Raw genomic sequence first — 27,361 nt, forward strand, 5'->3', positions numbered from 1 at the left:
TGGCAAAATGTTGTATATAATTCAGGGTTGTGGAGTCGGATCAACTCAATTCCGACTCCAACTTTCTGTTATGATTCGACTCTGATTCCAACTTGAATGCTTTTAGAAAGATTGACTTTTCTTGCCAACGTATAAAATTATTAGTAATTAAAATAATAGCGATATTCAAAATATAATAAAATACTAAAAATTGATATGTTACCCAATTTATTGAATTATTGGTAATGAAGTAGGTATATATACATGAAGTATGTACAATTATAGTGTATTTGTATGAATTTCATACACAAAAAAATCAGTTTATTAAAAAAATGAGAGTAAAAATGAGAATAAAAAAGTATTCTAAGCACAAGAAAATAAATACATCAAAATACGTGCAATTGAATGATTTTATTTGTGATTTTTATAAAGAAATTATTAAATTTCAATTTATTAGTGGATTTAATTACTTCAATATAAATGGAGACTATAGTTGACATATATTATAATAAAGAAAATATCAAAAGGGCTAAGGACTTTCTTTCAGCAAAATCTTTAATTAAAGCTGAAGTATCAAGATTATCAGCGATATCATTTTCAATACGAAAGAGTTTCAAAATTGAAAAGTCTATTTTGTGACATTGTAGATCGGATATAAGTTTTAATCAATTTAAGTTTCGAAAAATTACGTTCACTGCATGGTACAGTTTCAGGCAGTGTCAGCAATATTTAAAAACAACGTTTATTTGAAAAAGAACATTGTACCAAACAATTAATGAAACAAGAAAGCTGAAATCTTTTAAGTGTGCTGCTAATGTGGTTGCTTCATGAGCTAAACCTGGATCCTTTCTTTCAGTTTTAGATAAATTAATTAAAGCATCATTAACGTCAACAATTTGATAACGAACTGTTTTGATACTTGCTATTTTCGTTTGCCATCGTGTGTCAGACAATAGGGAATTGTTTAAGGAATATAATTGCACGCGATCAGTTACAATCTTCCAGCGATATATTGAAGCTGAAAATAGTGTGAAAAATCTTTGGAGAATACCGAATCTATAAGTTTGCGATGTCAAAGAAGATTTCGCAGCGTTGTTGAAATGTGAAACAATTTTTTTTGATAAGCATAATAGAATTATAAATCAAAAGGGAATGCGCCTTCACCCAATGAATAGAATTTGCCGAGTACAAATGTTTGAGCTTAGAAAGTAGAGGCACCTTTGGTACTCTAATCTAAACATTTTTTGGTCGAGGCTATTTGCAGGTACTATAGCTGCAAATTATTGGCTATTTGCAGGTACTATATCTGCGAATTATTGGCTATTTGCAGGTACTATATCTGCGACAGGCGCAAAGCCTTCTGCGCATGCGCGTGAACTGTCACTGTCAGCGTGTTTACTGTTAAAATTTTGTTTTAAACCTCTCAAAATTTAGTTCGAACTCGTAAAGTGACGTAGAGTAAAAAATATAATCCAAATAAGTTAATATTATTAATTGTTAGAAAATTATTATCATATACAACGTATAATACCTACATACAAGTACAAGCCGCGAACTAGCTAAATGATATAAATCTATTATAATAACGTGCGAAATTTATTTGCCTCGTGTATAATGAACGATTGATTAAACAAGTCTAGCATACATTAACTGTAAGAAATTATAATCGGATTATAAGTTCACGCGCATGCGCAGACGGCTTTGCGCCTGTCACAGATATAGTACCTGCAAATAGCCAATAATTCGCAGATATAGTACCTGCAAATAGCCACAACCAACATTTTTAAACTGTGAAGCGCCTTTGGCGCATCGTGCGGCGCCCTAAGCACTGATGAGTGGAAGCGATTTCGCGAGACTTTCATACACGAAAAAAAAAAAGGTTTTCGCTGATATCATTTACATCTGTCAATCGTATCTTCAAATGTATCGTCATTTGAATGACTGGTTTTGGACCGCGTCCGCAGGTGGGAAAGCTCTGAACCATTTGCAAGAGGTTTTGTGCGGCGTTGCAACGCTTCAGTGAAGGCTCTCGCCTTGTCGTCGTTGGTTGGTTTCTCGGTTTATCTCATCGCTATCGTTGCAAAATCGTGTGTGCATAAAATGCAAGTGTCGAGGACAGTGACATCGTCGAATTTCCCTCGTGAGTGTTCCTCCTAGCGGAGTGCATTTGTATTTCTCGGCTGCGAGTCGGATTCTTTCGGGTTTTCGTCAGCAGATATTTAGCTCCGGTTTCGTCGGCCACCGCCTCATTTTCAACAATCCGCATTGTGTGTTACCTTGTAATTGAACAGGCTCTGTGGTTTTCGTTGTCCGCCTATTTTCTGCTGTCGAAATTGTGCTAAACGGTCCGTATTTGGGATATGTATGCGGTTTGTCGATGATGTGTGCTGACGAGACGAAAAATTTGTCCTCGTTTAGATGCCGCAAACGAATTTGTGCCGACCAAATAAATTTGGAAAATTCATATAAATATCAAACGAAGTTTTTTTTCTTTCATAATGCAGATACAATTCTGTTTGAAACTTTCTAGTTGACTTTGTACCAAATTTTCCCCTTATAAGCACATTCAGTTCCTGATTTATTATTTAAACATGACTAAACAGATCCCTCGCATCATGACTAAAGACCATCCGCCGTATACTCATAATATTAATGTCAAGTTGTTCTTCGTTAAACATGATACAAGGTGTTTGGTAGCTAAGTGCAAAGCCTTAAAGGGTCGATAGCTCATATAATTTAGAACATTTTGTGCCACACATACCTTAGTCTTACGGTTTTTTTTAATTTAATTTTTAAAGATTTTTAGTAAAAACACCAAAATCTCTCAGTTAATTGCTAATGCTACCCAAGTTAAAAGTGGTATGTTAGTCAGTTATTATTTTTTTGTTTGTCTAATGTTTATTCAATCAAATAAAAACAAATAGAATTATCCGTCTCAACAGAAAAAAATAATAGAGGCACCATAAGTTTTCAATGATATGAGCTATCAACCCTTTAAGGCTTTGCACTTAAAGGGTTGATACTAGCTACCAAACATTCTGTATAAAGGTTGATTGGAAAAATATTTGGGTTTTATTACAACAAATTCAGAGATGAATCTTCCAAGCTTAGAAACTAAAATAAAAAATAGACGAAAGTTAATATTAGGGGGACCGAAAACTAATCAAAATTTTCCGACGAGCTCTTTCGCAGTCAGTTTGTGTCGAAACACGGTCTGGTAAAAACTTAAGTTTTGTTATTATGTTGAAGTTATTGTTGTAAATTTATTGTTTCTGCTTAAAAAATAAAACTTTCTACCTGAGGAAGGATGTCGAGACCAATAATGTAATGAAGGCAAACGATGTCGTTCAAAATATCATCGATACTTACGGGGATATTCTGTAACTAAACAAGCGTCATAGGTGGTATAAACAATTAAAAAATGGGAATGGGGACATCAAGAAAAGAAAAGCTCAAATATTGGATGATGATATCCTGACGTCAATTGTGGAATCAGATCCTCGTCAAACCATCGCGGAATTATCTTTGAAGATTGGCTGTCCACGGTCTATAGTTCAGGATCATCTTCGAGGCATAGGAAAATTTCAGACATGGAATTTGGGAATATTTTTTTTGATTACTTTTCGGTCCCCCTAATAATAGAATTTCAATTGGCGAAAAATTAATCGCACTACATCTACGAACGATAAATCATTGCAATAAGTTGTCCAGCTGATTTGGAGGAATACGGCGAAAACACACTGAGATGAACGGCACGGCACGTCTTCTTGGCTTCGAGTCAAGAAAGAGCGTTTCCAATTCATTGTTAATTCGTTCGATCTTATTATTTCGACAAGTTTCTTCTACATTTCTTCAAATATGGGATCAAGCTTCATCAATCAATGTCAAGCTTATATCGATACAAGGACAAAATATCACCGAAAATACTTCAGGGGGTCATTTTTGGGACCGTGTCCCTCAGGGATGGCTAGGCATGTTTGTTTTTTTAGCATGCTAAAAAGTATCTAAAAAAAAAACACGTGCCGCGTGCATCTCAGTGTGTTTTCGCCCATAATCGTTCTGTCTGGGTTCCATAACTTAACCTAAGACATCTGTTATATAAATAAGATCAATGAATCAATTGTCAAGGGTTAAATAGCCCATAGATGTAGCGATCTGTCGGGCGATTAGTTGGACGATTTATTGGGTTTTTTAAAGGCTTAAAATACTGTTAAATACAAACAACCAGACGCTGTTGTTTCATTACTGTCAATTATAAATCTGATGATTGCAGTTTAGTCAAAATTTTGTTTGAGTTACAACTCAAATGTCAGGCAAATTCATTTAAATTTTCACCAATAAATTTAATTTCTTTTCAAGGTAACGCAAAGTGAATATACAAAACCGGCAGGTGATAAAGAGTGCACGAACTTGTCGACAGCAGAAGCAATAAAGGAAGGAAAATGGGCTCCAAAATAGAATACGTGGAGTCAACCCACATGTATGCGACCAACTATGTGAGGAACTCTAAGGCCATCGGTGTCCTTTGGGCCATATTTACCATATGCTATGCGATAATTAGCGTGGTGGCTTTCATCACCCCGGAGTGGATCGGAGACCTGGACTCGGAGTATCCTGGACGATTCGGAATATGGCAAGTGTGCCGCGTTGATGACACAGGAGAGGTCTGCACAGGACGTCTGGATGACTTCGGAACTATTCCCGGGATGATATTCCAAATATCGACCGTTTTTGTGGGGATAGCAGTGGTCGTGGCCCTCTTCACCATATGCGCCATGTTGCTTTTCTTCTTCTGCCAGACGACGACCGTTTTCCACATTTGCGGTTGGATGCAGTTGCTCTCAGGTATATTTTATTTCTCAATCGTATTTGCACGTATACTTACTTTTTGTTTTTTAAGAGGGCTGGACAGCAGCGCCTTGTCCATACAAACGTACTATACTTCTCTCTTCCTCAATTATGGCACCAGAGAAATTATTTTTTAATATGCTATGGATATCCACCATTGGGGTGCATCTATCGTTTTATTTTTTTGATTAATTATTTTTTATAGGAGCTAAGAGCCGCCAAACATCTATAAAATCGCCTCTTTTTTACACCCACGAATCGAGTCCAGCGTGCTTATTTCACGGTCGATTTAAAAAAAAATACGCCGATAGATGCACAGAAAGTATCTTTCTCATACCAATGATGAAATTTTTTTAAAAATTGGTCCAGTTTTGGAGAAGAAAATAGGAGAAAACGAAACCTCGATTTTGTTAATTTAAAATACGTTTTATCTGGTCGAAGCGCAACTGTCGCATTCACTCAATATATAGATTGATATATATTGTCGCATTCACTCAATATATACATACACTCAATATATATATCGAAGAAAGGAACGGTAACAAAATTAAGGTTTCGGGTGTACAGCCCTCTTAAGGGGCTTAAACATAAGTGAACATGTCAAGCTATAATATGGTTGCCAGGTGTCCCGATTAATCGGGATTCTCACCGGTTTTAAGCCTCGTGTCTTAGGGCCGGGCCGCACCGCTCAACTCGCGAACAACTTGGCTGAGGGCGACCAGACCAATGCATGCAGGTATATGGGACATGCCGCACCCGTCAACTTGTTTGTCGCACACATTTCCATACACTTTTTCGTGTCGCGCGACTAGTCGGCCGACAAAGTTGCACGGTGCGGCCCGGCCCTATGTGTCCCGAACGAACCTTTCGGGACGCCCAAAAGTCCCAGTTTTCAAATTTTTTCATTATACATACTTTTAAAGCAATTTCAAAGTGACAAATTGATGGATTTGATAAAGAAAGTTTTATGAAACATTGACAGATTATTTGAAACAATGGACAATACCATTAAAAAAAATCGAACAAGAGTAAACTGCCACTTCCGGGTGACGAATGCTTACCAAATTTTATACGTAACTTGGTATTAAGCTTAAACTAATAGATATGAAATTTCAGTTCAATAAATTAAAAGGTTTCTGAGAAAAACATAAAAAAAACCTCGATTCTCTAGAGTAAAAGTACTACTTCCGGTTCAGAAAAAAATATTTAAAAAATATTAGGTTATAAAATTTATAATTTCTATTACATGTGAAAAAAATTCAGTTCGATTCAGTTAGCGGTTTGGGAGATAATTGAATTCAAAAACTTAAAAAAAGGGGACACCTATAAGGGGAGGTACCATTTCCAGTCAACTTAAAAATTTGAAAAAAATTTACGTTGCATCGATAAGAATTTCAGTAACCAATACTAAGTTTCAGTTTGATAGGACTAACGGTGTTCAAAAAATCCCCAAAATACACAGACACACGCACATTTTTTCTTGATCATGAAAACGTGATCAGTAATCGATTCTGAGTTTGAATATTCTGTTTTCCTGGATGAGCTTGGAAAAAATACCAGAATGTGTAGATATACAAAAAACAGTTAAATACGAAAAATATCATAACAAATGGCACATATTTGTCCATTCAATTTGTTGCATTAAAAATTATATTAAAAAGAGAATTAAAATCTCCAAATTGGAATGGAAAAATAGCTGTAGAAAAATGAGTAGTTAAATTATACTCTCGTTAATGGAGATTTAGTTGAAAGTACTCTACAGTGCATTGAAAACTGTTGACTTCAATTGTTGCCAAATGTTATTAATTGAAAAAACTAAGTGGTGTAATATTGTTGATTTGTCCCGGTTTGACTTGGAAGAAATCTGGCAACCCTATGTTAGAAGCAACGTGTGAATTTTCACTTGTTCAATACAAGTCAAGTTAAATAGATGCGTTTTATTTGCACGTTTTATTTGGCGCAAGTCGTGACCTACCACTGAAGTGAAGTCATGTCATGACATCACGAATAAAATTAACTATTTGATATCAATAAGCTATTTTACTTGGATAAGCCACTGTATGTATGCTCTTTGCATTGTTAACTGTGTAGGATTGAGAACCAAAGTTTCAGTAGTTTCGACCACACTGAGAAACAAAAAAAACGAGACTAGAGCGGAGACTAATCAATCTGTACTAAGTTTGATTCACTGAAATCGAATATGAGAATGATTTTTGCTGGCTTGCTCTCGCTTAAGAGATGCGAGTGAGTGAGATGGAGTGATGCGCTCCCCGTTTTTCATCTCGTTCTTGCATCATCCCATACAACAACATTTTTTAACTGAATTTAAAATCATAAAAACCACTCGAGTTCCTCAAAAAACCAATCCTTGTAAACGTGGTTAAATGAAAAATTAGTGAAATCAACTCATAACATTACAGAAAAAAAAGTATATTTTTGACAGTTGAAATTTTTATTGAAACGTAGCAATTCGAGTGGTGAATGATTTTAAATTGAGTTAAAAATGCCGTTATTTAGACTGCATGGATAATGTAAAAGCGAGATTGTGTTACAATTTACAATTTTGACTTTGAAAATTCGCTAGATAATTAATTATACGTATTTCAAAGTAATAAAAAATCACAATCAATAGAAAAACATCCGAATATTGGTTCCAATATTCACTTTTGGCACAGCAATACTAGATTTTGAATTAAAGTCTCCGAAAATCTCTAAAAATTGTTCACTGTTTTATCTTAAACGAGAGGAAGCCAACACACATTATTGTCATATACGAATTTAGTAGATTAAATTTAGTAAAGATTGTTCAGTCTCCGTTCCGGTAAGTAAAAACCACGATTTTATGTTTCTCAGTGTCATTATTCATTTTTTTTTTCATTTGAGGCTGTAGGCTTTTGACGATCGTCTTTTTATTCGTGTCATTCGTTATATTCTCAATATTATTGAATTTAATGCTCAAAAATGAAAGTGATAATGTTGCAGTTTATATAAATGTACTCTTAAATGCTGACCTTCACAACCACAAATAGGCAATTTCCGCCTTCCATCTCAGTTACAAACTTGCATGAAAGTTAACAGACATTTGTTCAACCTCTCTACTTATACATGTATGTAGTTATTTTTGATCGTACATATTAATACCCTACTAAAAGACATGTCAAAAACTGGTATTTCTCAAAAGTGGCCATTTTCTTAGTTAGGGTTTGGAGAAGAAATGTTTTGAATCGATCACATTAGCTGTCTTGTGTTTTGGCAGACATTTGACCTTTTTGTACTAATCATGAACAAATTTATGCACGTCTATCGAAAGGAATTCGCTTTCGTCTAGCATATATTATGATTTGTATATTATTAACCGGCATATGTACGATTTGTCATAAGAATTAAGCGAGCGTGATGTCAGATCGTAGGCGCAAGAATGCTGTTCCGCTACTGAGTGCAAGTGACCGTCAAAACTACGGGAATGCTTCAGTTTATATATTCATTGATTATTTAATAGATTTTTGTGTCCATGGTTATTATCTATATGTGTTTATTTGGACAGAATATAAAAATCCAAATGAAAGACTGTCGGGTTTCAGAACAAGGCGCGCGTTGATGTCTCCAGTTAAATTTTCCTCGAAATATTAATTTCCATGAAACCTCCCGTGTCGCATATTTTCATTTAGATTATTTTGGTCATTTTAATTTATAAGTGTTCTTATAGAAAGTCTCAAATCGTATTTTCGATTTCTAGATTGTTTTATAGGGGCTTTACAGACACGGACGTGAAGTTTTGATATTTTTCGGAGATTATTTTTGATAGTACTAAGAGGAAAAGTCTTAGACAGCTCTTACTGGTGCATAAAACTAGGCACCCACTATAAAATAAATTTGTTGGCGTAAAGACGAAATGATTTAGTTTGACAATCCATTACGGTGCTTTTTCTTTTGTACATCAGTACATTCTAGTAAGTAGTAGGTAGCGGGTGTTTCAAACATCATTATGATAATTTCAGTTTAGTTTGATAATATCGCCTTGGTTTCCCCATCGTTTAATTGGAACCGTTTATTTGTTGCTCTATTACATTCACCAGGCGATTCCTATCACTTGCTGACCGCAAACCCAATACCGAAAAATGAAGCTGGAACAATTCTACGAAAATTCCGACGAGTCCAATTCTACATCTCCCATTGTTACGAAACGCACGCAATACGACGGATTTAATTAACAAACAGATTGCGCAATCGCAATGTTATAAAATCGAGAAAACAGAGTGTATCGCACTACTGCTGCACGCGAATTGAATTAATTTGCATTATCATACAATACGAACCCACATACACACATAAATGATTATACTCGTATTGTAATTGCGGTGAAAATCAGTCGAGCGATGCTATTACTCGCTTACATTGTCAAAAATTCGATATGACACGAGCTTTTCGATCGATTCGAAAGTGTTATGCAACGAATTCAACGCCATGCGAGTGCTGTAAGATGTTCGAGAGTGACACTACAAAATGCTATTTATGAAGTTGAAAATATCTTATTTAAATCGTACTCAATTTGGACGAACTTAATTGTTTAATTGCGTATTCATTAGTCGCTTCGCACGATTGTGTTGCGCTTGTGACTTACGTAACGTGTAATTAGATTGTTCCGTTTGATATGTACATTTGACCTTTGTCGTGTCTCTATCTTATTGAGAACTTTTCAATGTGATTTGAATGCCGCGATCGTATTCTTTGCTATGGAAAGCAAGTCGTTCGCATCCACTCGAAGAATGCCATAGAAATGTTAAACGCCCCAAGTTCTTAACGGTTCTTCTTCGTATATAGGATTTTGCGTAACTGATGCAACCCGTCACGTTTTCCCATCGTTTGCAAAATTTTTTTTTGATTTTTAAATGCTTTTTATTATTACTAAATTATGTTCACAATACATCTTTTATCTATTTTAATATCTACTGATCATTTTCTATTTTAAAATTTCAATTTAATTTTGTTAGTAATCATAGTATTATATTATTCTAATGTTAATATGTACAGCGTAATAGAAAATAAGAGCTCACAAATCTATTTACAATTCTTATAAATGCTCATTATACATCTAATACATAATATTAATTAAAGATTCTCTAAAGTCGACGATCTAAAGCAGATTGTGTTTAGGTAATTTGTGTTTATACCTGAAGGGTATAGATATTTTGTTGTAATCACCGAGCTCTTCACAAGTGTATTAGTATGGTTATTAGTGATTCTGTCATAGAATCTACTGTTTAGTTTGTTAATAATGTCTGTAACGGAATATTATATATGGCATACAGTTTTTTCAAGTTAGTATATATGGGCTTATTATAAATTTTTTTTAGGGATTTGTTTTGTATTATTTGGAGCTTGGAAAGGTTAGTATTCGAGGCGTTATTCCATACAGGTGAAGCATAGGTTAATAATGATAATATGAGCGCGCGATATAATTTTATTTTCATTCATTTGCAATATGAGAGGCACGCGTGCTTTTTTGTTTGTCCAATGTGTGCAGTGTGGGGTATCCTAAATATGCTAGATATTTATTTTCATTTTTGACGCAATCCCAAAAAAGTCTAAGAAAACTTTCAGATACCTACAGCATTCATTTGTCATATGATATTAGCCAGCAGTATGGCTCAGGGGTTGCGTTTATGTTTAGCACCGAAAGATTACTGGGTTCGATCCCGTGCTAATATTTATTATACTGCTGGTTATACTTGGATATTCGTGACTCCAAGTATGTAGATTGTTTCTTACCAGAGTTTGCCAATTTATCTGATTTGATAAACGTTGTTGAAACGGTTCCTCAAAACAAAACGGTCACAAATATCTGAATTTGATTAATGTACAATGTGTCAAAATTTATGTACAGGTCTAAATCCATAGATGTCTCAATAGATAAATTAATTAATTAATTCGTTGTTAATTTCGTGTTCTTCAGGCTCTCGAAATACAGTGGTTTTTGTAATAAAAATGCTACAATTTTTGTAATTAATTGTCTATTGGGTACCGCATTGGGGTCTACCTGTCAGGCCTGGTATATATCTATGTAAAAAATAAAAATATGTAGTTGTAGTAAGATTGGAACCTCTTGTTCCGTTACGGATATTTCTTGTATTAATAATGATATTTTAATTAAATAAAAGCCAAAATAAATATCATCAAATAAGTTTTATAACGATATAAATGCTATTACGAAAATGATAAAATTAGACTGTTGATTGCAATACTTTCTTTGTGATCAATGCCAGGTTTTGATTTAAACCCGCAAAAGCCAAAAAAAATAAAAATTGCCCATGTTTTTTAAACGCTCATATCTCATAAACAGGGGTTAACCGATAAAAATCATTATTATATTCAAATTTAGTGGGCCAAACTTGGTAAAGACTGATTTAGCTCCACTGTAATTTTTTTTTATTGTTGTTCGGTGTTGTCAATAGAGATAGGTTGGATGCTTTTCAAATAACAATAGACCGCTCTTTTAGTGTTCAAAGCAGGAGAGAAAAAAAGCTAGTTATTCTAAGAAATTGACAATAGTTAACCATTTTTTTTCCGAACGCTGATCATTTTTTTCCACCAATAGTCTGCTAAATTAATCTGTTCAATAGTTTTTCATTACAGAATGAGTTGATTTTTAAAATGATGATGCCGTTCGTTAAATGAAATTTACTTATGCTGTAAACATGTTTTTGATGTTATTTTTGATCAGATTTTACAATGTTCACGTTTTCTTAAAAATCAATTAGGCACATGACACGTTTTAAAAATTTTCAATCACTATTTTTGTATAATTATATATGTACATACATGCAAAGGTACGGATATATTAGTTAATATCGCTTATAAATTGCTCAATTATGTTTTTTTTTATACTTATGTATAAAAATAAAAACATAATCAATACATATCAGGCACGTTTTCGATAGAAAGGCACAAGTGAAATTAAATTTCTAATATATTTATTACTTTGTTTGAATATTCTTCGGTTAAAACGCCTCATAGAAAACACTATAAAAGGATTATTTATGCGAACGTTTGATACGCCATATATAATATGTACAATAATTTTCAAATTAATTTAGAAAGGAAACGTTTCAATAAATGAATCAAGTTTTCTCTTACAAAGGTTAAATCGATAATATACGATATACATAATAATGAAATTGAATTCGAAAGTAAATTATGCTTAAACGCTCACGCATTCTGTTGAAAAATATGTAAATTTAACAATAGCATCTTTTCACATGGATCGTGTAGACTGCAAAATATAATAAAACGTGTACGCATTTCAATACGAACAGTAATAGCATACATTGCGAAATTGACCGTAATAAAAATGTACGCCGACAAATGGTTTTGGACGGCGCAAATTGGGAAATCGTGATCAAAATTGTACTTCCTTGTGTAATTAATTTGTTTTTGTATCGTATTTGATACACGTGTGACTGTTATGATTTTGAAACATATATTTTTTTATTTTTTAATGCTTTTTATTATTTTATTGAAATTATGTTCACAATACATCTTATATCTATTTTAATAGCTACTGGATCTACTGATCATTTTCTATTTTACAATTTCAATTTAATTTTGTTAGTAATTATAGTATTATATTATTCTAATGTTAATGTATGTACAGCATAATAGGAAAACGAGCTCAAAAATCTATTTACAATGAAAAATAAATGAAAATTGAGCAATGAGTTGATTATATTCGAGTCGAAGTTACGGTTTACAATTTATTACATAACATATATTCAGATCATCTTATGATTGTATAATTGATACGCTCTGTATTTCATTGCCTTTATCATCATCTAAGGATGACTATACAGTTCGAGAGGCTGTAAAAACCAAAATAAACTTTTGATTGACATTTAATTTCTTCGAACCGTTCGTCACCTTGAAAGTATACACGTAATTCTGTTATGAGCTTTTTATATAGTCACAATGGTGGTAAAAGTAGACTCACCGGTTTCTTATTCGGTATTTCGAACAGTCTGCACACGTAATTCTTTACGTATGCAGACTATTATTATAGAATTTTAATCAAATGAAAAGCTTATGGGGAATTTTCTCGCGCACATTATATTACACGTATACGCATGGGAATTCGTTGAACTTTTCCATTGAAAATGTTCATACATATATCATACGCTGCTAAGTATATGAATTTTTAAACGTCTAACTAGCGTGGAATGTAATCGCCATTGTTTCGTATGAAATACATATAGTTTCATATAGTAAAACACATGCAGATTTAACGGAATTTTGACGTATCTTTTATAAAGATAATAATGGAAGAGGCGTACTGATTATGGTATACTTTTTGTAACGAAACACCTAATTACATCCATGCATATATGGTGAATTTTATCAAGGTTTTAATAGCTGGTGATTTGTGTCATTTTTTACCACACCCTTCGTCAGCTTTCATTAAAATTAGAAAGTTATTTAATTTGCAGTAAAGCATCACAGAGTGTATCCATAAACGTCACTTTCACACACGGAAGCTTGCGAAAGTCGCTTCGATCGGGAATGGGGCGTTTTATATAGTATATAATTTGTACGAAATGCTGTGCTACAAAGCGCAATTGCAAATGCATTTTATTGCAGTCAACATAAATAGCGTGAGAAATTGAAAAACCATCGATTTTTCCCACGGGAATCGAAATCTATTACGCAACAGTAATCACTGTGTACGTTTTGTTGTGAAGTGACAACTGTTGTATACAGTTTTTGGCGGAGATGTCATTCGGTGCACTTTCTAAAGCCATCTTGCTGCTAAACCGGAAAATGCCGATTTTTGGTTGTTTTGTACGATTTTTTTCTCACTTTCAAGGAATCGATTGGTAAATATAATCTACGGATCGATTGCAATACTTGACAGTAAAACTCATTGTAAAGTGCTGTGACTTGTAGTGTTGACATTTCGCTGTAAACATGTGTACTAACTGGGCTTTAGATACCGTTTTTAGAGAGTCTATGGAGAATCTTTATTGCATTCATGTGTACCGGTTTACGAGTGGCTCAAGTCCGGTTCGCATTGCAATTAATTGACGCTAAGCTAGGATGATGAAGTTGTATTATTGTCTCATTTCCAAAGAAAAGCGCCGTGCAAAAACTTGGGTAAGTTTTCGCTCTGCGAAAGCGGTAAAAATTTCATTTGAAATCGCTCTTACAATGTGCTTTTCTTCCGTTTTAAATTGGCGCTTACGGATGTAAACGCCAATATAATAATAAATATATGCATAAATTTTATTACGATTTGAAGTACTTAATTAAAAACAAATGAATGGTTTGAATTGCGCTCTCTGATTGGTCGACGAGACGCGTGCATCAAAATGGCCGCTGCTTCTTTGACAGTTCTTACAAAACAATAACAAATTGTAGATGCGAATTTTAGCACATCTGAAACGATTTATCAACTTTAAAATTAATCACATAAAAATATATAGATTCAAACTCAATGATTCAAACAGTCGATTAAACAATTTTTCGCAATTAAATATCAACGAAATTTGTCATGAAATTACTTTTCCATATCAGTTGAAGAGTGTTTTCAATCGTAATGCATTATTTTATCGTCCATATTCAAAACCGGCCTGAAGTAAAAGATCGTCGATCAATGTGTTTTGCCAGTGATGATGTATGGATGTGAAACTTGGACATTGAACGCCAAATTGCTACACAAAGACCAATGCACTCAAAGAAGTATGGAACGTTGTATGCTTGACATAACGAGGAAAGACAGGAAACGGAATACGTGGATGATAAGTATGACAAGGGGTGTGTATATAGTGGATAGAGTGAAGAGATTGAAATGGCAATGGGCAGTCCACGAAGAATGGACGAAAGGTGGACAAAAGAAATGCTAAAATGTTACCCGGGAGAATGCAAAAAGGTAAAAGGAAGACCGCAGGGAAGATGAGTAGACGAAATTGGGAAAATGTATGGAGTGACAGTTGGACAAAACAGAGACGAGTGGAAGCGTGTTGGAGAGGCTTTCATCCAGCAGTGGATGACGGATTGCTGTAGATGACGATGATTCAAAATCGATTATGTGCGTGCAATGGGGCATGGGCTTTTTATATCGAATTTTAGCTGAACGAGTCGATAAATATTGACCGTTACGCATCAAAGGATGAGCACGTTGACTCGTCTGAGTCGGTTTGACACAGTTTTGCCTTTTTACACGCTATCGGTCGTTTGAAACCGTAGTCAGGGATAGAAAACCGAGGGAATTGTGTCAACGATACTCGAGTACTATTCGAAACCGGTTGCTTTAGTACTCGGTATGACTAGATTCTCTGTCTGAATGACGCTAGACTATGCACAAACAGGATGCGTCTACTGAAATGACGACTGTTTTTATGTATGTATGTACATATACATACATATATTATAGATAGTAGATTTAGCATAGAAAAAGGAGTAAGGCAAGAGATACCACCTCGACCAAGTTATTCATTGTGGTGCTTGAGGGAGTTTTTAGGAACTTGAAATGGGACACAGCGGGAGAAAAAAATCAACGGTCGCTTCTTGAGTCATTTTGGTTCGCAGACGATACAGTTTTAATAGTTCGCGATCCAGCTGACTTACTTAACAGACTAACACAGCTGGACAGGGAAAGTAGGATTAAAAATTAACGCAGATAAGACCAAACTAATATTCAATAGTTATTGCATGCCTGATAGCATTTAATTTAATTTTAAAATAGTTGAAGTAGTAAATACTTATTTATATTTAAGTCAAATAATTGACATGTCTAGTAGTAAAGAAGAAACAAAGAGACGTCTGAAAGTAGGATGGTGTGCATTTGGACGAATGAATGCGGTTTTTAAATCAACCACTTGCCTGAAGAAAAATATCTTCGATCAATATGTTTTGCCAGTGATGACGTATGGATGTGAAACTTGGACATTGAACGCCAAGTTGCTTCACAAAGTCTAATGTGCTCAAAGAAACATGGAACATTGTATGCTTGACATAGCGAGGAAAGACAGGAAACGGAATACGTGGGTGAAAAGACAAGATGACAAGGGTAGTGGATATAGTGGATAGAGTGAAGAGATTGAAATGAAAATGGGCGGGCCACGTGGCTAGAAAAATTGACGGAAAGGTGGACAAAAGAAATGTTAGAATGGTACCCGAGAGAATGCAAAGGGGTAAAAGGAAGACCATAGGGAAGATTTGTAGACGAAATTAGGAAAATGTGTGGGTTGAGATGGATGAGAGTTGTGCAAAACAGATATTCGATTTATTTATTTATACTTTATCGATTAAAAATGCGATACCATGTCAATAGAAGATGATGGATTATGTTGAACGTTTTTTTAATGGATAACACGTAATAATCGTGATTTTTCACTTAATAAGAAATTACTGTACATCATGCCACCTCGTCAGATTCTACTGTCAACGTGATCTGTGTAACTGTTAATGTAATTTCGCGTAATAAATACTACAATTTGAATTTTTCATTAGTCATTAACGGTACGTGAAGAGGAAGTATTCATGTTGTCTTTATTTTCGCCATAGAAAATAAACTTTTTAGATGCGTAGATTTGGATTTCCGGCAATTAATGTGTTAATTTTCCGGTATGATGTAGAAAATTTGGTATTTTCTAATTAGAAAGTTAATAATAATCATTACACTGAATCGATACATTGCGCTTTTTAGGTCTTGAGCATATAATTGTAATGTATGTATGGAGGCCGTCAATTATGAATGCCAGGATTAGGTTAATTCAATGACTGTACTCAATTTCATTTACGTCGACACTATGGAGTTTCACTCTGGTTTTGTTTACTTCTTACTTTATCTACATACTGATACATATGTATGCACATACGTACGTAGTAACAATAGATGAAGTTTTGTGATCATGCGAAAATTCGAACTCGAGATTTTGACTGATTCGAACTCCGAATCGATCACTGATCACGTTTTCATGATCAAGAAAAAAATGTGTGCGTTTGTGTATTTTGGGGATTTTTTGAACACCGTTTGTCCTATCGAACTGAAACTTACATATGTAGTATCGGTTACTGAAATTCTTATCGATACGACGTAATTTTCTTTCAAATTTTTAAGTTGACCGGAAATTTTACCTTTTTTTTAAAGTTTTTGAATTCAATTATCTCCCAAAACCCTAACCGAATCAGATTGATTTTTTACATGCCTCTTCTTACTTCACTTACGATTTCTTCGTGTGACAAAATTTGGCTTCTTTTCCATACTCCTCCGATCTATTTCAAACTTTGCCATTTTGCTCGGATTGGTCATCAATATATGTGGAAATCAAGTCCGCCATTACCATAACTTTTCCTTTTTTTCACGCTATATTTTTCATACTTAAATAATATTATATACAAAACATAGAAGAGGCTTGTTTTTAATTTTTTTTATGTGTAGCTTTAATGTTAACTGCTACACCAATAGCGAAAGCGTGTGCATCTCTATAGTGCCTTGATATACCTATAAGCAGCTCTTTTTAGTAGAAAGAAGTGTAACTGAGGTCTAGATGGCCGCAATTTGAGAAGTACACATGTACATGTATATTCAGCGTAAGAAGTACATACTTGATAACCGATAATTTGTATTAGAACTTTCACAAAACTGTGTCACAACGCATTGAATGATACACATTCGTACCGCAAAGATTTCTAATAAACTAACGGTATAGTTACTCTCGATTATCAGTGAAATTTTCCCCGTATCAAGAAATCCAATGAATGGTAGAAATTGCTCATTGTTGTCTACTATCGATGGGTTTCTTTCTTTTTTTTTTTTTGAATATAAATTGTCGATTTCTGATGTTGTAATTTGCGTATACAATTCTAAACTGGATTTAGATGAGTTTGTGTGTTTGTATACACACGTTATAAGATTCGCTTTTGGAACGGTTCGTCAGTTTTAATTACGCAACATGGCATGGCGTATGAGCACACGAGAAGAATGAAAATGGTCGACGAAAGGAAAACGCCATCTTTTTTCGGTTATTATTAATGATGAGTAGTAGGTGTGCTTACTATTAAGGTACTATTAGAAGGCACACTTTCCGCTCTGAATGTTTCCGAGAGAAATTCGCACAAACTATAACTGCGCATAGTTACATACATACATAGGAGTTGGAAAATTAACATTTTCCGTTTCGAAAGTTGCGGTTGTGACCTTTATAATGTTTTTTAATGATCACAGTTGAGTGAAGTACTGTCGGTGCAACGCAATGGATCACTCACAGAACTACAAATCATATTGATAAATTATGGTATTGTCAAAAACGATACCCATTTGGAAAAAGCGGTAGCGAAGACATGAAAAATTACCGAATAAGTATTGTATAATATTTTAAAAGGCAATCATCATATATAATATCGGTATTCTGTGTGTCTGTGAAAGATAACGCTCGTCGTACTATTATAGTCGTTTCGATTCGACATAAAAATCTATAAGAGAATAATTGATTTACCTGACGCTCTTTATTTGCAAGAGGATTTGAATTCTATTTATGAATGGGCTAATGTTAATAAACTTCCCTTCAATATCCTAAAGTGTCGGGTCATTTCTTACTCTCGTTCTCGTTCTCCTATTAATTATCCGTATAAATTTCATGATTCTCTTCTTCAGAGAGAATTATTTATATCTGATCTGGGAATAGTCTTCGAAAATAGTTGGAGTTTCAACATTCACATTGAGAATATCTGTGATAGGGCAACAAAAATCCTTGGATTCGTAATCCGTAATTCGTCCGAACTAGGGCTCACTGCCATTCGTCTCTTATATTGTACATTAGTTCGCAGTGTGCTCGAGTTTGGCTCCATTATATGGTCTCCCTATCAACTTCGTTACTCTCTAATGTTGGAACGAGTCCAAAGGAAATTCCTTAGATTTTTATATCTGAAGACATTTGGATTTTATCCATATCTGTTCCCTAGTGCCTTTGTCTTGGGATCTTTGGGTTTCAACTCCCTGGCAAAGAGAAGAGATTTATTTCTTGGGAAACATTTCGTAAAATTACTTAGAGGAGAGATTCACAATCCCACTATCCTGGAGAAACTAAAATTCTGGGCCCCGGAAAATCGTAGAGTTTTAAGAAAACATGATATATTTTTACCAATTAGGGCTAAATCAAACGTGCTCATGAACTCCCCCCTCTCGAGAGCTGTTCGACTCCTCAACTTACTGGCACATTACTTGGACCTATTCGATGCCAGTTATGTTGAGTTGGTGGAACACATCCTAAATAGCACGATATAAATTTTTCAATCTTATTTCTTTGTTTTTATTTTGTGTACATATTTTTTACTTGATTTTTATTACTTTTTTATGATGTTTTTTTTTATTTATGATTTTTATTATTTTCTTATGTTTTTTTTTATTTATGATTTTTATTATTTTTTTTATGGTGTTTTTTTTGTAATTTTTATGATTTTTATTATTTGTATTAAAATCACATTGACGCTTTGGGGCAACCTGTCAAGTCTCTGTGGTATTGATTTTTTAAAATAAAATAAAATAAAATATGTGGGTTTGGTGCAAACGATCGACAAGCGCTAGACAGACTGAACCACAGATTAACGACACGTGTACCTTATGCGTGCGCACTGCTCGCACTTACACGAAGCGAAATCTACCCGAAGTCCCGACATACCTACCCTGTATACGTTCTGTGCTTCTGATACTTTCCGAATTTTTCCTTATTAAATTATTAAAAACTCGCCAGAAAGATCCAACTCAATTTTAATAATTGCATTTGTGCACATCAAAAGGTTACTCGTCATCTGATGTACAATCTATCATTCGCGAAGTCGAGAATTGCGTTTAAAGCAGCCATCCAGTTAATCTGTGGTTCAGTCTGTCTGGCGCTTGTCGATCGTTTGCACCGCATCGGACATATGTACATACATACGTCACAGTTAAATCACTGCCAAAAAAACGAACGTATATAATACGAACATAGTGACAGATCAACAAAAAACTTCTATATACATGTACTGTTTTGCTACCAATGTTTCCTTTAAGTCGCAGTATTGAGCGCCATCTATTGAAAATTTATTTAATTAATTAATTTCTATTGGTGTTTTATATTGTTTATATGTAGGTAGGTAGGTAGTTTTATAATTTTTTTTTCATATTAAACAATTAAATATAAATATTAAATCTAATATGTATATAATTTCGAAAGAGACTTTGTAACTAAATATGTAAGTATGTAATGTTGGTTGGTAACATCGAAAACAAATCAAAGTTTCTATGACGACGATTTGATATGGTTTCGATTCGATATATATTTTTTTCGATTCAAATAAATTTAATAAAAAAACAAATGAATATTTCCTATTAGATTCGCCATTTTTAAGCTGTTTATATTACAAATACTGAGCGAAGAAGGGTAAAACAACTAGTTAAATATATTTAAAAGGTATTTTGTGTTAAATAAATTTAAAAGGTATTTCGTGTTTCAATATATTTAAAAGGTATTTTGTGTTAAATATATTTAAAAGGTATTTTAAATATATTTAAAAGGTATTTTAAATATATTTAAAAGGTCGTGCAGATCGAACACAGGACTGACACATTTCTTTTAATTTTTTTTTATTAATTGCTAAATATGCAATAATCCATGCGATGGTATTTTATCCGGCACAACACTCGTTTTAAATAGTCGTACATATGTATGTATGTATATGTACATACATCAGTCAGCAGCATGGCTCGGTAGTTGCGTTGATAGTTAGCACCGAGAGGTCAACGGGTTCGATCCCGATTGAAAATAATTTATTCTGAGTATAACCTTTAATGCTGCTAGTCAGACTTAGACGTTTGTGACTCCAAGTCGATCGTTTCCTATCAGAACTTGTAATTTATCTGATTTCATTGTTGAAGAGGCTCCTCAATCGAATTGGCAAAAACCATCCTACCCACTATGTCACTGGTATATGAATATAATTTCAAAAAAATATTATCTATATCTATAAATAACATACATAGATGTCTCGCTAATTTTCTTATAGGTACATATGTATATAGTATTTTTTTTTTTTTCTTATATAAGTAGTGACAGTGATGCGTTAAGTTTAGACTTTTAATGTCACTGTGGCTTATATTATATAACTAGTGAATAGCCCGATGAAATATCATCGCATGGGTATAAAATTATTATATACCCGTATAAAACTAAAAAAAAAATCCGGAACCGGAACCGTTATTTTCGTAGACTCTTATAGATAGTTTTCAATTCTTTATTTGTAATAATTTTCAATTCTTAAAGTTAACGTTAACAAAATGTAATATTTTCCGATTATACACAAACGGTCATTGACCTCGTAACGTTGAATATTATTATTACACATAAAAAATTACGTGCATATACATATAATGTGTATTTACAACACGTATTCTGGGCGAGGATATGGCATGCGACGCGAGCTCGTGAGCGCCAATGCGTTTGGATCGGAGGGTACGAGGTTCGATTCCCGGCGCCCGCGGTGAATGGAATCAATTTTTTTCTCGAATATCGTCAAAATATAAATAATTTAAATTTAAATTATAATTATAATTTAATTGAAAATAAATACATAAAAAAATGGTTCAAAACCTCGCTAAATGAAATTATTAAAATTACGTATTTTTATATGGCGAGAAGGAATATTTTAATTAATGTTTAAAAAAAAAGGCGAAATGAAAAATTGGATTTGGCGTGATGTCCGAGACCATTAGCTCAATTTAGACCCATATTCAGGCTATTTGGGGTGATCGGTTCGAGTCGCGACAAAGTCGTCTCGTCGAAAAATGAATTAATCGATTTTTATCGATTCGTTCATTATGTTCGGCGAGAGTTAGGACACACACACACACACACACAGATTACCGTCTTTATATATATGATAAATAAATAAATGTACATATGTATATGTATCTGATGGATATTATGATTTTTCAACAAATAATTCTCAAATATATATATATATACATATATATTTCTAGATATTACAATTTATTTTTAAATTATTTTTTTTTAAATTAATTAATCTAATTTTATATTCAAATATTCTTCAAATATCAATATTTGTAGGTATATATACACAATGTTTTATATATATATATATATATATATATATATATATATATATATATATATATATATATATATATATATAATATATATTTATGAATCTGGTTTTGTGTCAAATGAAATATTTGGTATAAAAATTGCTATATTATAAGTTATTATTAAGTAAACATGTACATTAGAGTGTCTCTAACTTTATTTAATTTGCACTGTTTTGTTCATTTTTGAAGTAAAATAAAAACATTTAAAATACATATATGTAAATGCTTACTTAAATGAAAATTTATTGTTAATTTCAGCACTCTGTCTTGTGATTGGAGTAGTCGTCTATCCGGCAGGTTGGGGTACAACGACAGTGCAAGAAACGTGTGGAGTAGAAGCTAGTCAATATAACCTTGGTAAATTATGTCAAAAATAGTTCATCAGTTCTAAGTAATGCAATAATTTTGACGCCTTAATCATTAACCAAATATAAATAAATAAAAGAAGAGAAAATGTACTCGGGCTGACTCTGAAATTTAAGTGTAAATGTACAATAATTACCAATTTTCTCAAGACTTCTATTGTTCAAGGTAGATACAAATCTTAACACATTACGCGTATAATTTTTGAGTTGTCTTATTCAAATGTATATACATAGCTACCGTATAAAATGTGCTTATTACTTTCTTTATTGGCGTAGTAATTGCTTTATTGCCAGTAACTTTTGACATACTTTTGTTGAATATTATTTTCACATTTGTTTTTATATTGAATTCCAGGTCGCTGTGGAATCCGATGGGCGTACCTTTTAGCTGTGATTGCTTGTCTGGATGCTGTGATATTATCCACGCTGGCTTTCATCCTGGCTACGAGACACGTCAGACTGCAGCCTGACTCCAATTATCCCAGCAGTGCGACACTTTATAAAGGTTTACTATACAAATAAGAAATCGGAATCCTAAATACCCTTTGATTTTCTTGTTTTAAATTGCTACATGGACAAGATAAATGATCTATTGTCAATCTCAAGCGTCCAACAGTAAAGTCCGATTTTTTCATTTGTATAATTGTACAACAACTATGATGTACATTTTCACACGGTACATTTACCGTCCTAACGTTTATGTATTTTTGTGTTTTTGAAATAACCATTACATTTCTAGATTAATATTCCGTTTATGAAGTGGTTCACTCTTTATAAGAGCATAAAATTTTTGAACGTTAAAATACAAGTGAAAACAAATCAGTACTAGTTTATATGTATGTATATAGTTTATACTTATTATAAATTGTCACAATGAAAATAAGAAAATGGAGATTGGCCGAGGAATGATGTTTGTGCAGTGGCGTAGCTACCTCATAGCAAAGTCATGCAAAGCATGAGGACCCAAAATGACAGCGGATCCAAATTTATATATGTATGTACTAAGTACATTGTACTTATATGTAGATACAATCAATATTATTTAACATTGTCCGACTTAAAAATATGGAAAGTAACAAAAATGATTCGAGTCATACACTTGTGCATACATTAAATTGCTTCTCCTTTATTTTAAGACGCAGAAATGTGAAAAGGTCTTTTTGGATTTAAATCTTTGTAGTTAATTGTTAAAAAAAACTTTATTGGAAAGACATCCATAAGACTCATCACAAAATTTTGCAAGCTTTAAATCGAGAGACAAATTTTTAAAATCGGTGAGCAAAGCTTAATTTATTTCTATTTCTATTAACAAACATGAGTTATTTCACTTTATATTTTTAAAAATCACGTTAAGGGGTGGGGATGCTTGGATAAAATTTGCTCGAGGGCCCGAAATTCCTAGCTACGCCACTGTTTTTGTGTTTTAGTGCTTTTGGATGAGTGAAGTCAGGAGATTGGATGAGACATGCAGCTAGAAGATAGAATGGAAGATGAATGATAGATGTTTTCGAATAGTAGCTTAGAACCCAAAGAGTGTAAAAGAAAGCAATGACGATGTTGTTAAGTTTTAAGTGTTATGGAAAGAAAAAGTAAAATTGTATGTACATAGTCTGATGAATAAATATTGCCCAGAACAGAGAAAAATGTTGAAGAGGCTTTCATTTAGCAGTAAATTGAGAATATCTGTATATGATGATGATGATGATGATGATGAAGAGCATTTTACAGTAAAACTGAATTAAAAAGATGATATTAGTCAGAAATGGAATGGGGGAAAGATCATAGTTATTGCTTTGCTCCACATATTTTTAAAAAATAAAAGTAAAATCATATATGTACATATGTATGGGGTGACCGTCACCGCACCGAATGTAAAAAAGTCTAAAATGTTCGTTTACCATGCATACATATGAAAAACGGTTAGTATATATATCAGTGGCGTGCGGTAAAACTCTCTCTCGCCCCGTCGTACATCCTCACTTAATTTGCGCGAGCAGGATACAACAGGAACAAGAGGAACAGGCTTTTCCTCCCGAATCCTGCGCGCGCACATTAAACAAGGCTGTATGACAAAAAGAAAGATAATTTCACCGCATGCCACTCATATATATTATATATCGGTCTCCGTGACGAGCCAGAATGTTAAACGACAGAAAACACAAATATCGGAAGGCAAAGATCGAAAATCGAAAAATCTTAAGTCGAAAAATCAAAAAAAAAAAGGGTGCATGGTAAACGGTACATACTCACTTAATTTGCGCGAGCAGGGTACAATAGGAACAAGAGGAACAGGCTTTTCCTACCGTATTCTGCGCGCGCACATTAATACGGGAGGAAAAGCCTGTTCCTCTTGTTCCTGTTGTACCCTGCTCGCGCAAATTAAGTGAGTATGTACCGTTTACCATGGACCTTTTTTTTGATCTTTCGACTTAAGATCTTTCGATTTTCGATCTTTGCCTTCCGATATTTGCTTTTTCGACCTTTTCACTTTCGGTCCCGTGAGGTAGACCCGTATGTATGTACATACATATTTATTGGTAGTGATCAGTAGTCAAATTGTGTGCGAACAAAGTTCATTAGTCAGTAGTCTAAGTATCTCCCGGATGTTCAGAATATGCAATTTGGTCTATGGATCAAAGGATATGTAAATTTTGTGCTTCTTTAAGTTAAACATGGACGAAATATTGTTGAGGAAATTTTTTGTATAATTTTTCAATTAGGCGAGTGACGAAAATGTAACTTTTTAATGCAAAAAAATAATGACAAAGGATTCCAACTCACGCACATTCTTGTTGAGATGTGCGTCATGCCTTCATTGGAATTAGTCATGCATTTTCTTCACTTTTGAAACTGTGAAGCGTATAATTACGGCATGTTTTGAAACGATGCTCATTCAGCGGTTAATTGCTTCTCTTCCGACAAAAACAAATTGTAACATTTGTTGCTCGAAGCACAGCTAGCATGAAATATTCTATTGTGCAATACCGATTAGCACCAGAGAAACTGGTAGCCGATTATTATTATCGATGGCTCGAAGAGAACTGTTGAGATGAAGATTAAATTAAAATGTTTTATAATTGATTGTTTCAGGTGAAGTGAACAATGCATACGTCACCGACGCCATGTCCATGACTGGTTCGCGTAAATCCTTATCACTTCAACCGGTCCTGCTGATGCAACCGGCGCCTTTGGATGTAGATACGTACTCTCAATTCTCAAATAGGACAGGACGTTCCAAGATGTCCACATACAACCGTGGAGATTATCCCAGTGGGATGCATAATTTCCACCTGTGATGTTTTTGTTGTCATTGTATTTTTTATTACTGTAAAAAATATGGGTACTCCATTGCTTAACAGTCAGGGGATGGTACTCGGTAATATGAAAATCTTGTCATATGAAATTACATTAACTCCGGTTATTGTTTCTAATATGCACTTATTATATCACAGGCATAGATGTAGAATAACCTAGATATGCCATTACATACAAATTTTGTTGGAGATCTTGTCGCCACTAACTGAGGGTTTCGGGGGTTTAACTAGCGGGGAAGTGGTGAAAAAAAAGGAAGGACGCAGCGGTTGGCAGTGGTCAGCAACCAGTTTATGTATATGTACATGCACTGAAGTTTTATTTTATTTATAACTTTATTTTATTGGACACTCCACGTGACAGTAAACCAAACTAATAAAGCCATATTACGAAAAAAAATATTTAGCTATACACACTATATTAAACTACAAATGTATGTTACTATAATAAAACCATCTTTAAATATTTAAACATTAGTAACTTCCACAACGATCAATTTTAAAGCTGACACTTTAATATTTAGTTCATTGTTTGTAGTTTTAAACTTAATGTCGATTTCTGAATTTCCTTCAGTGCCAACAAGATATACGCTTGCATTTAGTGACACCCAGGTTGTCGACCGCTGTTCCATCAGTACATACATCGCGCCGATATTTCATTATTTGTTAAAATACTACTATAATTGAAGACATTATATATTAATTCTTACTTATGATATGTGATGACATCCGCCTTTTTATGTTTTCTTGAGTAATTGTAACACAATTTCACTGAACACGTTGGCATTTTCGAAAAATGTCAATCGACCTTCCTACTTAGAAGATAACTAGTTACTGAGAGAGAGTCTGCATGATCTGTATTTTTTTTTGTGTGTGCATAGTCCAACAGGGTGATTGGTTTAGAGCGTCAGGACGTATCTATGGTATTCTATATCTATGATCACAGGCCATTGGTTGATTGATCTTGATGATATTTTAGTGATTTTCAAACACTGTGAATTACAATGTGAACAAATAACGATTTCAGTTGTGAAAGTGTCTTATAACTATATAAATTTATATCCTGTTAGAATGGTATCTTTATACAGTAGAGGAACAAGAATGACATATAAGATATAAAACATGTGGAGTTGTAATTCAATCGAATATGTACCATGTTCTGGCCGAAAAGTAAAGCAGTACCAAAATATGTTGACAAAGTACAATATGATGATCTTTTTCATTGTCAGCATTTACTCCTACAACTATTATTATTTTTTATAAGTACATATGTACTACTAAACTATAGATCATTAGAATTATTTATATCGACTATGTATATTGTGTATAGTAAAAATAATTAAGTTATACTTGCATTAATTTAAAATAATACAAGAAATTCTAACAAATCAGTTCATCATTTTTATTATTCATACGATTTCAATAGAACTTAGTTACTGTAAATAGTTTCTGTTGCCGTAGATTACACTTTTTAGTTATTATTAAATTTAATATTATTTTAATTTATATTTTTCATAAAACAAATACATCGAAGAATTATAATTATATTGTATTCAATTAGTAAAAGCTTCAAAATGTTAAACATAGGTGCTTTTGTTTATATGCCATAAAATTATGTATTTAATTTGTAGCTAAGAACATTGTAATATGATGCATTTGAACAAGATACGTGCATTTTATTATAATAAATGAAAATATCCAATGACTATTTGTTTCAATAGTTGATC

At 33.4% G+C, this 27,361-nt stretch overlaps 1 protein-coding gene across 2 annotated transcripts; it reads left to right on the forward strand.

The window, feature by feature from the left end:
- Nucleotides 1-1,997: 1,997 nt before the first annotated feature.
- On the forward strand, nt 1,998-27,334 carry Tmhs (Tetraspan membrane protein in hair cell stereocilia). Of its 2 annotated transcripts, none has more exons than XM_077437891.1 (5): nt 1,998-2,119; nt 4,339-4,824; nt 22,217-22,315; nt 22,679-22,828; nt 25,414-27,334. In XM_077437891.1, the coding sequence occupies exons 2-5, from the start codon at nt 4,422-4,424 to the stop codon at nt 25,617-25,619; spliced, it is 858 nt and encodes a 285-aa protein (XP_077294017.1). In that variant the 5' UTR covers nt 1,998-2,119; nt 4,339-4,421; the 3' UTR covers nt 25,620-27,334. The 2 variants fall into 2 exon arrangements, with proteins under 2 accessions (XP_077294017.1, XP_077294018.1); XM_077437892.1 differs by having other exon boundaries at nt 22,679-22,810; nt 25,414-27,328.
- Nucleotides 27,335-27,361: the final 27 nt, after the last annotated feature.

Source organism: Arctopsyche grandis, chromosome 9 (genome assembly GCF_051622035.1).
Source record: "Arctopsyche grandis isolate Sample6627 chromosome 9, ASM5162203v2, whole genome shotgun sequence".
NCBI classification, from domain to species: Eukaryota; Metazoa; Arthropoda; class Insecta; order Trichoptera; family Hydropsychidae; genus Arctopsyche; species Arctopsyche grandis.

What these genes read in the sequence shown, in the direction of transcription:
- Tmhs (XM_077437891.1), top strand. Translation starts at nt 4,422, where the DNA reads ATGGGCTCCAAAATAGAATACGTGGAGTCAACCCACATGTATGCGACC. An exon ending in TTGGATGCAGTTGCTCTCAG is followed by an intron (nt 4,825 to 22,216) that starts GTATATTTTATT and finishes TGTTAATTTCAG; the next exon opens with CACTCTGTCTTGTGATTGGA. An exon ending in CAGTGCGACACTTTATAAAG is followed by an intron (nt 22,829 to 25,413) that starts GTTTACTATACA and finishes TGATTGTTTCAG; the next exon opens with GTGAAGTGAACAATGCATAC.